This window comes from Channa argus, chromosome 9 (assembly GCF_033026475.1).
Source record: "Channa argus isolate prfri chromosome 9, Channa argus male v1.0, whole genome shotgun sequence".
In the NCBI taxonomy this organism is placed as follows: Eukaryota; Metazoa; Chordata; class Actinopteri; order Anabantiformes; family Channidae; genus Channa; species Channa argus.
The window spans coordinates 16,681,029-16,693,968 of NC_090205.1; the positions used below are offsets into that span (position 1 = coordinate 16,681,029).

The 12,940-nt window shown below is 43.0% G+C and overlaps 1 protein-coding gene across 1 annotated transcript in view; it reads right to left on the minus strand.

The window, feature by feature from the left end:
- The window catches only part of myo10l3 (myosin X, like 3), a 49,534-nt gene that overhangs the window by 5,178 nt on the left and 31,416 nt on the right, over positions 1-12,940 (minus strand). The window contains exons 17-33 of the mRNA XM_067515632.1: positions 12,817-12,899; positions 12,599-12,707; positions 11,666-11,746; positions 9,677-9,801; positions 9,347-9,461; positions 6,470-6,576; positions 4,567-4,974; positions 4,451-4,481; positions 3,513-4,328; positions 2,682-2,805; positions 2,034-2,277; positions 1,833-1,928; positions 1,554-1,647; positions 1,175-1,230; positions 923-1,065; positions 620-814; positions 301-458 (exon numbers count right to left, since the gene is read on the minus strand). Coding sequence (XP_067371733.1) covers positions 301-458; positions 620-814; positions 923-1,065; positions 1,175-1,230; positions 1,554-1,647; positions 1,833-1,928; positions 2,034-2,277; positions 2,682-2,805; positions 3,513-4,328; positions 4,451-4,481; positions 4,567-4,974; positions 6,470-6,576; positions 9,347-9,461; positions 9,677-9,801; positions 11,666-11,746; positions 12,599-12,707; positions 12,817-12,899 — 2,985 coding nt within the window. The remainder of the gene's footprint in view (positions 1-300; positions 459-619; positions 815-922; positions 1,066-1,174; positions 1,231-1,553; positions 1,648-1,832; positions 1,929-2,033; positions 2,278-2,681; positions 2,806-3,512; positions 4,329-4,450; positions 4,482-4,566; positions 4,975-6,469; positions 6,577-9,346; positions 9,462-9,676; positions 9,802-11,665; positions 11,747-12,598; positions 12,708-12,816; positions 12,900-12,940) is intronic.

A 12,940-nucleotide genomic window follows, 5' to 3' on the forward strand; every position in this document is an offset into this window, starting at 1 on the left:
TGGGTAAAGCCAAGTGTTGTAATGGATCACAGCACACATGTGGTGAATACCTCACTTTATTACAGTGTGTGTCCATGCCAAAGGTTTGCATGACTGGAAAGAATTTGAGTTACAATGACATTAATGCCTATATGTTAATAAAATACTTTTGTAAGATTATTGGTGAAAATATTATTAGCACATATATTAAGACACATGGAGCATAAAATCTCACATCTAGACAATAACAGGTATTAGTGAGCATGACATTAAAACCTAACCACACCAAAGGGAGAAACAGTCAGGTGAATCCTGTAATACCTTGATGTCCCTGATGAGTTGTTGTGTTGGTGTTTCGATGGGAACTTTGCTGTCTATTGCTCCCTGTATGGCATTTGCCCACCGCATGGCTTCATTTAGCATTTTGGTGTAGAGACGGTAAGAGTGTTTACGACCATGGACTATTATATTCCAATAACCTGGATAAAGGGGGCAGAAGGTAATTAGAGAGGAAATTACCCATGACCAAATATGTAAATTGAGAACGTAAAATACACTTTTAACAACATTTTGTGGTTTAATTATCTTCATAGTTCTAGCTAAACTCATTGAGATTAATGGACCGAGAGCATGAACTGACCAGTGTCCTTGAAGACCTTTTCATCAGGCTGCACCACAGAGCAAAGACTATTGAGGACCAGAGTTCCCAGTTTGGAGGCACTGCGCTCTGATGACTTGTAATAGTCAAGAGAGTTACTGGTGAGAACAAACCAGCGCTTTTTTAGCTTCAGAGATGTGCTTTTGGCACCTGACTTCATCTCTTTATGCAACCAACCTAAAAGGATAAACAAATGATTACTGAGCAATTCCTAATAAAAAAAAAAACATTAACATTTCCCAATCCTCGTCTTAAGAATTCCACAGTGTGTGCCTGTTGAATGACCTCTGACTAAGAAATCTTGCCCGTCAACCCTGGAATCTCCCTTAGATTTCTGCAGCAGGCCAATCCAGTGGTGCATCTCCTCGGGTGTGTCTGTGTTGCAGTGGATCACACGGTTAGCCGTGATGATCACAAATGAGTTTGGTCTAGAAACAGAACACACCACATGTGGTCATACAACACACTGTTATATCACCCAAACTGCAGTTCAAATACTTTACTGGTATTATTCAGACAAGGGTTATGTTTCCTTACCTGTCGGGGTTGTCTGAGGCACAAACAGAATCAATCAAGCCCACATCTAGTGTGCCCTGGACAAAGAAGAAATCAGTTAATTTATATAATGTCATTTGCTTTTTACACCTGCAAATTCCTGTCACAGCCAGCTCTAAGACTGTGATTTGCTTAATACTATTTAGCGCTTTACTTGCTACACTAGATTCTATAATGTGTGGGGAGTAAGGCGGTGGTCCATGATACACAAGCATGTGTGTTCTGCCGTTTATGCTTAAATTACTGACCCCGATTTGGACCATCTTACTTCAATTGATTCAGTTTTAGGCATCGCCATTAGTTAGTGAATCATGGAGTCGAGGCTGGGGCCAAAGCAGAAAAGAGGTAAAACAGCACTAACCACTGCATTCTTTGGGTTGGCCTGTTCGTGGTGCATCTCCATGAGCTGCTCTGGGCTGGCGCTGTGGACCCGACTCAGCACGTTAAACCAACCACTGGATGGGGTCAGAGGCAGTTCAGGAAGTAAAAGTCAGCAAACATGTAATTGAAAACGGCACAGTGAACTTCCACAGGCAACCACAAGGGGGAACTTTCCACACATCACTTTTACAAAGAGATGAGGACAAAGTAATAGGGTAGCCACAAGTTGATTCCTTCAGAAAAAATGGAGATACTGTACCTGGCATCTTCTGGGGATTCTGCATAGATGTAATACGTCCTCTCCCCAGTCACAATATTAAGGGCATTTTCCTTCTCATGATTGTCCACTATGTCCCTACAGAAAGACCCAAAACTTAGTGGACCATAAATGTTTTGTTTCTGACAGACAGAAATTAGAGATTGAGATTTTAAGCTCCGCTGACAAAGAACAGGGTCTCACTTGGCTGTGCGGATATCTATGGTTCCTTTCAGCTTCTCTTCGCTGTCATTCTCAAAGTACATAAGCTTTGACTCTCGCAGAACAAACCAGCGCATCTTCCAGTTGCGCCGAGACAAAGTAGACATCCCCCCTCCTTTTTTGTAGAGCCAGCCAGATTTCAGGGAGTCCTGCTTGGCTCGGAACCACATAAAGGTCTCGTCCTTCAGCACACACCAGCGACGACGCCATGGGATCATCAGACCACCTGAAAGAGGGAAGGGTGCAAAGAGCAGAGGGAGAAAGAATGAAAGATAAAGTATATTTTTATATGTGTAATCTCAGTATGATAGGACAAATAAACAAAGATTCATTAAAACATATAACACAGCTACAACACCTCCTACTAACACTAGTGCAAGTGCTAACAGACGTCCAAACACATATGGATGCCTCTTAATATAACACAAGCTACAAGACGTGAAAACAACAACAAGAAACTACATTTAACAGAAGCAGTGATAGTAAACATCGGAAGCAATAAAGTAGGTAAACCACCACGAGACAAAGACAGCCTGTAAGGCCTTTTTGTAAGAGACCCTAAAAGCTGTGTTCAGCTGTGCATTCATAATGTGCATGCCTGCTGGGCAGTGATTTGGTAAAGCCCCTTACTCTTCATGTAGAGGTAGCCGTGGAAGTACGGAGGCCCACTGCCATTAAGCAGATTCACTCTCCCATTGGAAACTTCCTCATCTGTGTCCACATAGCCATCGTTGTCCTCATCACTGTCAATGAACTGAAACACAAACACCAGCATTTATGATGAGGGAGGTTTTGCCATCACTTTTATGGTAAAACCATTTTTAAAAACAAGGGATTGTAGATGCATTTTTTAAAACAACTAGTTTTTCTATATTTCCTAATTACTAAAGGTCATCAGTCCTCAAAATCTGTCTGACCTGGTTGTTGTTAATTAACCTAGACACAAAACTGGCATATACAAAGCCAAATACCCTTGCACATGCAAACACACATAGTCTCCTTCTTCCTCTTTGACATTTTGCTGATCTAACAGCATTGGGGCTGAGCGCTCTGCTTGACTTGCAGTATCTGGGAACAGATTCACACGCTCATTACTTGAGCCAAAAGAAACTATTGCAACAGTGTTTCAATGTGATTCTAACATGAGCTGAGACTTTTAATATGATAAGAAAGAATTCGGTCTTGCAAAAGTGTCGAGTGAACAGGTCAGGACTGTATGTGTTTGGGAAGCATGAAATATACAGAGGAAATCTAGTTGTGTTGCAGTTTATTGGAAAACAAAGCGTTAAATCATGTTTGGGTAAAATCTGATGCCAAAACCTTTAGGTTTTCTTTTTGGGAAATATAATATATAATTTTTCACATTTGGATTAGATCATTAATAAGTGCCATTCTGCATTTTTTCCAGTTGCAACATCTCAACGGCATTTAGCTGTAATCGAGCTTAGCCTATTAGCTCACCGAGTCCGAGCTGCCTCTGAAAGAGTCCAAGCTGTTCTGGGTGCAAGAAGACTTTCGTAACACGTCCTCATCTGTGATATGACCATCATTCGTACTAGCACCTGAACTCCCGTGAGCCTCCTCAAACTCCTCCTGGTCATAATCTGACTCTGTGTCTGGAAGGTTTAAATGGGATGGCTCTTCACTCACAGACTCATAGACTGAGCCCCCACTGGCCATCTGGCATGGCTGCCTTTCTCCGTTAGTGACCACGGAAGGGGGAGGAGGGCCAGGGGTTTGTGAGTCTGTAAGATTCTGTCCTTTGGGAGCAGTTGGGGAAAGCTTTCCCAGTTCAGCAGAGGAGGCAGACGAGGGAGAGACCACTTGTCCTTCTGCAAAGCCAGGCGGAGGAGGGGGAATGCTTTGGAACACTTCCTTGTCCAGAGGAACTGCAGCCAGAGGAGGAAACTCAGGCAGAGCAATGCACTCGTCCTCAGCATGGAAACCCTCGTCTACCTCCTCTTCAGCTAGAGGGGCAATGGATTCAGTTGGGTCATGGAGGTTCTCCTCACTCGAGAGGGATGGCTCTAATCCACCAAAATCTAGCAGCTCCAGGAACTCTGTAGCCACACGGGAAGCTTCCTTCTCAAGTCTGTAGATCTCCGCATCCCTCATCTGGCGTAGCTCCTCACGAGAGAAGTCTCCGAGAAGGGACACACCATCTTCCCTCTGCTTCTGCAGACGTTCAATCTCCCGCTCCAGCCGCAGAATCTCTTCCATTTGACGGCTCTCTTCCTCAGAGGTGTGACTGTAGGACAGAGTGTGGGACACCTGCTTCTGCACGTAGGACAAGAAGACAGAGGGAAACTGATTATGTGTAGTTTTATGGTGCCACATTCAAATCTAATGTCACCTGCTCTGACACAGTTCAATGTTAAGGTTTATTGAAAAGGAGTTACCTTCTGACAGGCACCATTAACCAGCGACTTCCTAAAGACAAAATTATTTGTGCATTAGTGATAACAATCGATCGTATAAAGGATGATCCAAGTCACAATATATAAAGGACTTTTACCGTTTCCTTTCATCTTTAGCTGCCATCTTCTGCTCATTTTCCTCCTGTCTCAGCTCCTCCTCTGCACGCCTATTCATCTCAGCTTCCATCAGTCTCTGTTTCTCTTCCTCATCCCTCCGTCTCTGCTCCTCCTCCTCCCGTTGCCTCCTCTCCTCCTCCATCCTCCTGTTCTCCTCCTCTATTCGCCTCCTCTCCTCTTCTTCTTCTCTCCTCCTCCTTTCTTCTTCTTCTCGCTTCTGTTTCTCCTCCTTAAGCTGGCGATGGAGGGATCGAGCCAGCTGGCCTCTGTGGTGTTTCTGCAGGACGATGGCGGCCAAGCGCATGCGGAGGAAGATGCGTCTCCAAAAGTGAGCGCGGTAGTTCTTCTGGATGGTGATGACGCTGGACAAAATCCTCTTATATTGTTTCCTGGTGAGAAAATGAAACACACAAGTGTAGTATAGTATTTAATCATCCATTATCTGAGAACAGTGTGTGGCACTGAAGACAAACAGATTTGTGACGTTGAACAGCACCGCATGGTCTTCTCCTAACGCCCACCCTTATTCTCTGTTTAAATAAACACACTGCCAAGCCTGTACATTGAACTGTGCAATGTTTAGAGTCTGATGAGCTGGTGCTGTTCCACTGTGGCCATGTGGGCTGTTGTGTTTGGGCCTGTGACTAAGCCCCATCATCCACACACAGCACATGCATTGAATACACACATATAAACAAGCACATACACATATACACATGACTTTCAAAGGACCACACACAATGCTCTGACTCTCTGACCCTTAGCACAGCCTAGTCTCCACAGTACTCACTCCATTGCCCCTGACTGGTCTCAGTACTCTGAACACAGATAATATTACATATAATAATACAATGGCTTTACTTGTGTCTTTAGGGAACTTCCCGAGCCTCTGTCTTTAGTATAAGCTGCTCTGCACGCTGTCATCATTCCCATTAGACTCTCCCACTGGAACCTTTTAGAGGACTGTATATGACCTTATAGACAGCAGCACACAGGTGGGGCACAGCTAGATTAAACACCCGGGAGTGTCTGCAAGTAAACCTCAACAGTGATGGATGTCCTGTCTGTCAGGCAGAGTGAAAAGGTGGAAAACTTACTGGTCAGACTTGAGAAAACTGAGCCTTATACATTAAAGAAATAGAGCAGCATTTATACTAATGATACAGCACCAGCATCTTAAAGTCCTGTTTATTCTCAAAAAACACTTTCCAAAAGTGGCCCAGCTATGGTGCACAGCCACTATATCATTCTACATCAATGACTTTTCAAGACATACTAGTCAACTGCGGGAGAAACTGTCAATCAAAAGACCGTGACAACTGACCATGACAATCATTTACTGTATGTTTATAACATTGTATCACAATAACATTTTCCAGTGTGAGAGAACCAAAACTAGTATGTACACTGTTGATCATGAGTACTCACTTTATTAATAAGTTTTAATTCGTCTGACTTCAGTTTTATCTAATGAAGATCTGAGGAGTTAAATGTCATTTAATAAAGTGATTACAAGCAAGTCACAGTCCAGGATTCTTTTTTCCCCACACTTGTCTTCAAGACATTCTGGAAGACACTGGGACTGCTACTAGAATTTAAACCTTGAGTTACTGACCCACTAGAAAGTCAGCAAAGTTTTAAAGGTGTAGCTGCATGACTGTATGCCTCTAATCTATAGAAAATGTGTACAGAAACTTCTGCAGTGATACTGTACATAAAGCCATCTTAAACCAATGCACACACACAAGGTAAACACCTGCACAGGCACCCACACCTAATCCCCCTTCCCCCTCCAAACACTGTACAGCTGTACACCTCTATTACAAAACAAACACTGACAACTGCCACTGCCACTCAGCCTTTCCACCTTCCTTCAACACTCACCTTGCCACATAGCTGAGGATGTGGGCGCGGATCACCATGCCAGCCCTACGCCGCACCTCTTCCCTCTCCTTCTCCAGCCTTTGCTCCAGGGCCTCCTTCAAGAACACCTGCGGGACGAACAGGGCCACGGCCGACAAGAAGTGACAGAGACAGAGAGAGACACACAGAGGGAGGTTGGGAGGGTGGAAGGAAACAGGATGGGTTAGTTCCTCTTCTTAGTAAGGCTATAAAAGAAGGCCCCCAGAGATGTGAAGGCCCTCTGTTGTCTGTTGGCAGCGCCCTGTGCCCACTGCAGAGGAAGCTGTGATGCAGCTGAGGCTAGCAGGCTAACTGCTCACCCTTACTGCAGAGCAAAGCAGTGCCGAGGGGAAAACGGACACCAGAACTGCATTGTTGTTGCTAACGTTACTGCTGCAGAACCTCATTGTGTTCGGGAGTCCTTCCTGAACATTTCCCTACTGCTGCTGCTGCTGCGACTGCTGTGCTGGTAGCTCGACTGACGTGCACAGGCAGAAAGGGACAGAGTGGGAGGGCAGAGAAGACGTACGGAGAGGAGGGATGGAGGGATAAAGGGGAGGGATGGTGGCTTGTGTCCAGATAGCAGGCCACACCCCTCCTTGCTCTTATAAGGGAAGGAGAAAGAGTTTAGTTAACCCTTCCCTCACTCCTAAGACTTTTTCTAGAGTTGGTTCTACTGTCTTTGTGGGACATTTGACAGCTTGCAATTCTTCCTAACCTAACCTAAATGTCAGTATGGAACATTATCACATTTTATCTGTTTGACTATTAGATTAGATTAGATTCAACTTTGTAGTTATTACACATGTACAGTACAAGGCTATGTTAGCAGGCCGAGGAAACTGACCAGCTGTGTGTCTGGATTTATGCGATAATGCGATATATGTTGCTGGCCTAAGGATTAACTGCTATTGTGAGACCGGGGCTTTGAGTCACTGTGTGCGTGTGTGTGTGTTTCTGTCCCAGATGTTCCACTAATCAAAGGATTTTACAGCTGCAGCCCTGCCTGCCTCTGTAAAGTCAATGAGAGGAGGAAGCTTCCTCTTCGTCCACATCCTTCCCACGTCTGGAAAACAAATGGCTCGCAAACACAGACACACACACACACACACACACACACACACACACACACACACACACACATTATACGTGCAACGTCACCCAAGACCCTTATTCTGGGCACACACTTCCTTTGCACACAATCAGCACATATATAATTACACACAGATTGTTTCTAAAAGGAAATCTAGACCTCTTCAGTCTCTCAGCCCCATTCCCACAACCCACACTACATTTCCCTGAACCCAAAAATCTTGTGCAGCCTTTTTTGGCCTAATTGGTAAAAGAAAATCTTTTTTCCTTGTCTTTCACCGTATGTACAGTGTAAAGAGAAGTTACCGGCTACCAGTTACCAGGCTAGTGTCAGCCAAAGTGCTGACCCCAGATGAATACTATTTACCTGCACAGGGGAAAATTATTTCTCCCTCTGAAATAAGTAATACACAGTGACTCCAGAGATTGATGATGTGTGCATGTGTGAGAAACTGTGGTTTTGGTTGTGCACCAGTTATGTGTTCATTAAGTACCAACATGTGGTTCAAATAAAACCGTTTTAGTCTCAATGTAGATTTCAGCCTTATTTTAGCCCATCATATGCACAACACGACACTATTCATTATTCACTATTTAGTTTTTTAATATGTCAGTGATTTTTAGTGTTTTCCTAACAGGAACCAAAACCTCGACCAGGAAGTCACAATGGCAGAAATATGGATTTAGTTGATTTCAAGCCACCGGGCCCTGAAAAGGCTGTTCTATTTATAACCTCTCTCTAAGCTATGCAGAAAGAAATTAGTCTGAATCTGATGTGGAGCAAAGATGTTTTGCCATGTAGATCATACAAAGCATTAAAGGTTAATCATTCAAAGAAAGTGCAGAGAAAAAGCTAGGGTTTTTTGCAGCAAAGTTGATTGTTTGAAATAAAGAAAGAAAAAGAGGAGCGGTGAGATATAAGTAACGCTGAGAGTTTTAGCCTTACTTAAAGCTGGAAATATACTGCTGTGATAACCTTTCTAAGATAAATAGACAAGATAGGACTTTCCTCTAACTTCTGTTCAGCTGCAACATCTCATCACGGTTGTCTCCCTCCATTTCACTCACCCAGAGTTTAGTTTATTAAATCACCAGCTTGGCGAGTGTCAAGAGGCCAGCACTCTTCCAGCAACAATAAGGCTGTCTCAGGATTACTGTAAGCCCCGGCAAAGGGTTACAGTTACAGTAACAGTTGTTAGTCTCTGTGTTTTGGTCATCTAACTCTGATGAGCAGTAGACTAACCACAACCGGCCAGAAAAATCCTTTGGGCATAAGTCACAGTGCCGGCTGTCCAAACTGTAGCACACATTAACAGCGTGGGGATGAGCACTTGTTGGGAGGGAATCAGTCGCAGAAAACACAAAATATAACTTGTCTGCTCTCAATTATTATTTTGTTTTGACACTGTAGGACACCTACTTTCTAAGTATTAAGCTTAAAAACAATACATTCTTACTTCTTCAAGATGTCTTAAAAGGTTTGCGTAACATATTTCTAAAAATATGAGTAACATAAGCAGGGTTTGTATTAGCCATGTTGAGGAGACAGCTTCCATTTTTGAGACAATTAGCCCCTTTGCACAAAGTACATTTTTAAGGTTCTTGGTTCATGTTAGGAGATAAGATTGAAAGTCAGGTTACAGATGAGACTGGGTTGTCATTACTGTTTCTATCCAAGGCATACATGTAAGTGAATCCAGTGTCCTTCTAAGTGACAAAAACAAGTCTGGGCATGTGTGTGTGAGCCTGTGTGTGTATGTGCTCCACCTTTGTCTTCCCCAGTTGCCATTCTTTGTTTGCTTTGTCATGAAGTGTGAGAAGCTCTGAGCAGCTATGCTTCTCATCGTCTGACTGTTTTTTGTTCATCAGGATCATCTTGTACCTGTAGAAACACACATACACACATGCACACACACCATTATAATCACTTGTATTTCTTTATATATGCAGAGGACAAACCTTTCAGCCTAAAAACATTTAATCTATTAAACACTTTTTTGTGGGTAGACTGTTTTTAATTGGGCTGGTTTCTGGATTTCTGATAAAAACAATCCCAGCTTCCTACAACTATGGTATACATGTACATAATTTTCTCACCTGCTAAGAAAGTCCTTAAAGGTTCTGCGAACAGGGAATCCAGCCCTGCGGATCTTCACAGTTTCCAACATCCCAGAATATCTCAGCTGGTTAAGGACTATGTCAGGATCAAACTGGTTAGCCTTCTGTAGATGACAGACAAGAAAACAATAAGAAAATGCAGATATTAAAATATACAAACCTAAGTGGATCTTAATGGGTATATCGACACCTTATGTTCACTTGATTCTGTCATTTTTCTGCAATAACTGTACGTTGAAAGTTGACCAGCGTGACTAAGTATGTGTCCCCTAAATACAATCTCCTCTGTCCCAGTTTCTGCTAGCAGAAGACACGGGACAGCTTAAACTGCAAGTAAATATAATCCTTCACTGTTGAGGCTACACACATATTCAAATGACCCTACTGCTGAGTTTAAATTGAGCTGAAAAGTAAATTATCATGGTGAGTGCTATCATTTTACATTAACAGCCAGGTTACTCCAAAGAAAAACATGGCAGCATAGAGAAACCTGAACAGTGTTGTGCAAGGTCTTCCTAACCAGGAAGGCCTTTCTTTTTTGGAATAATCGACTACATTGTTCACAGCTCTGTGTTAGCAGGGATCCTCAGGCCTGCTTATCAATGGGAATCTGTGATGTCACCACTACACAGCCTGGCTGATCACTCAGAAGGTCTACACGAAGGCCATTGTCACCCAGAGGGCACGCAGTGCTGGATATGCGCCATGCAGGACCACAGCAATCCCTACTATGTCAGTCTAATTACAGACTAATGCTACAATGCATGGAAAAAGACACACTTGGACACAAAGGCACTTGCATGTGTTCATTTGCATAATGAAACACACACGTAAACATGCATACCTCTGAGCTCTGAACTCTGCTCTTTAGCAGAGGATTTAAGCGGCTGAAAGAGTTATGGACGTTGAATTGTTTGAGTGAAAACAAGCTGACCCTTCCCTCAGTGACATTCATTCCAGGAAGAGCAGGTGCAGGAACGTATGCGTGCGTGTTTGCACACTTGCAATCATGTCAGAGGATTGTGGATGCAATAGTGTCATTCTGCAGGATAAACACGGCTTGTTCAATCTTGACCAGTCGAAGCCAGGTGAGCAAATGTGAGGCAGAGCCAATGAGAACGGGGGAGAGAAGAGGGAGAAAAGGCAGAGAAAAGAAGGCGGGTACAGAGGAGCATGAGGGGGCGACAGTACAGTTTCCATGCTAATAAGTAAACGAGAAAGTGTGGAATGACTCATAGGAGGAGTGGGAGGTTAGAAGCTAAAAAATGAAGACAATCACCCCCACTGTGCACATTAATAAGTAACAGTAATGGAGGTAATGAATTTTAGAGCACTCAATTCACTCATGCAGAAAATTATAAAATGTAAAATAAACATTAAGCAAAATGATCCAGTATCAGGAAATACTGTATAATATAAGTTGTAATTCTGAATGGGGTTGCAGTAATGGTAGTGGTAAAGAATAGTAGAGGAACAGAGAGCTAATAAATGAACACCCTGCTGTGGTCTTATCTTGGCATTCCATTAACGCAGCTGAGTACCAAGCCGCTGCAGCTGGAGCAGACAGCAGAGACCTCTGACCTTTGGTAAAGAGGCTAAAGTGGTAGAAATGTGCTGGTACACAGCCCTTTTATTTAAGAAAGTACAATGAGAGTCTTTGCACCAGAGCAGGAAGGCGATATCAGTTTATTAGTAATAAAACATTGCAGCATAAACAGAAAGAGTGGTTAGTTTTAAGTGGAACATTTATATGACTTTGTGGTGATGAGTGCCATTACACTGTTAAATTACTTTCTTCTTAGTAAGAGTCATAAGAGCAGAGAAAAAAACATGACTAAATATTAGCTCCAAGCAATAGAACCACCATGAAAATAGCAGCAAGGAGGTTTCACTTGCAGGCACTGACCTTGACAAGACCTGGCAGAGTTTTTTACTTATTTTTTATGTGTTATTATATTTACGACCTACCTTGTCCATGTTTGGTTTAATGCAGCGTACAAAAAACGGGTTAGAGGCACTTAGTGTGGCCATCAGGGAATGGAGTGAGTCCTGAAACACACAAACAACAGAAGTCGATCAAGACATCAGGAAAGGTGGCCTTTCTGGCACAAACTTATTCCTGTCTCTTTGTTTGTGTTCATGTTCAATTTAATTTGAAGAGGGGAGAGAGTGGAGTTTTTTAAATGCTCCATTACACTCCTGAAATCAATCATACATAAGTAAAAGTATGTTTTATTAGAAAATTACATCTGACCAAAAAAATACTTCAGAAGTAAAGAATAAGGGTAAATTAGAATTGCTTTAATGGTTTTGATCTCTTAGATAGTATCACTCGCTTATATGTACTTCAGAAGACACACATGTAAAAATGCATAGTAAAGACACTTGAACCTCTCAGGCTATATCAGCCTCGCTCTACTCGCTGCCTCAGACAGTCTGTCTCCAGCACAGCTCGGCCTGGCAAAGCTAAGTGTGACTAGCCCCTGGTTGGCCCCTCTCTGCCCAGCCATCAACCCTAATCCTCTGGCTTTAAGGACTGTAGGCCAGGGCAGTCTGCCAAACCCTCCCCGGCTCCTTCTCTCTGCACTGCAGTTAGAACATGCTAAGCTAAACCACTGAAAACCCCCCACTAACCGTCCAGTGCAGCTCAAAGTCACATGTTTCATATATCTAACCACCCATCATTCTCTGGAGCTCTGCAACACAGACAACTTTGTCCAATCTATCTCTTTATGATTTCTGTCTGTTTTTTTCTCTGTGTCCTTACATTAACACTCAATATTAAACCAAATGAATAAGTAATTAGTATGCCGCAAAGCATGGAGACAATTCAGTCATTGTCAATGTGATGACATAATTGAACTGAGAGTGATATTTAGGTAACACGAGCTGCAATCTCACCCTGAATTGAGAGCTGACAGTGGGTTTGCGTCTGGCCGTGCCCATCTTTAGGGTCTCGTCTCCACTTCTGCTACCGACACGCTCAAACAGGTCATAGATAAAGTCGAGCCTGCAGGCGCACAGTGCAAAACATGGCATGTGATGGCAGACACTTACATAGGAGCTAAATTATATGGGTCTGTGTTTAGCATGCAGAGTATATTGAGTGTGATATACACCTGCTGTCTTTGAGGATAAACAAGATGTCATCTCTGAAGGTGTCTCTGTTTTTCTCTAGGATCCCACGCACATCATAAAGTACCTAAACAAGTAAAAGCAAAAAAGGAAAAATGGAACAGCAAT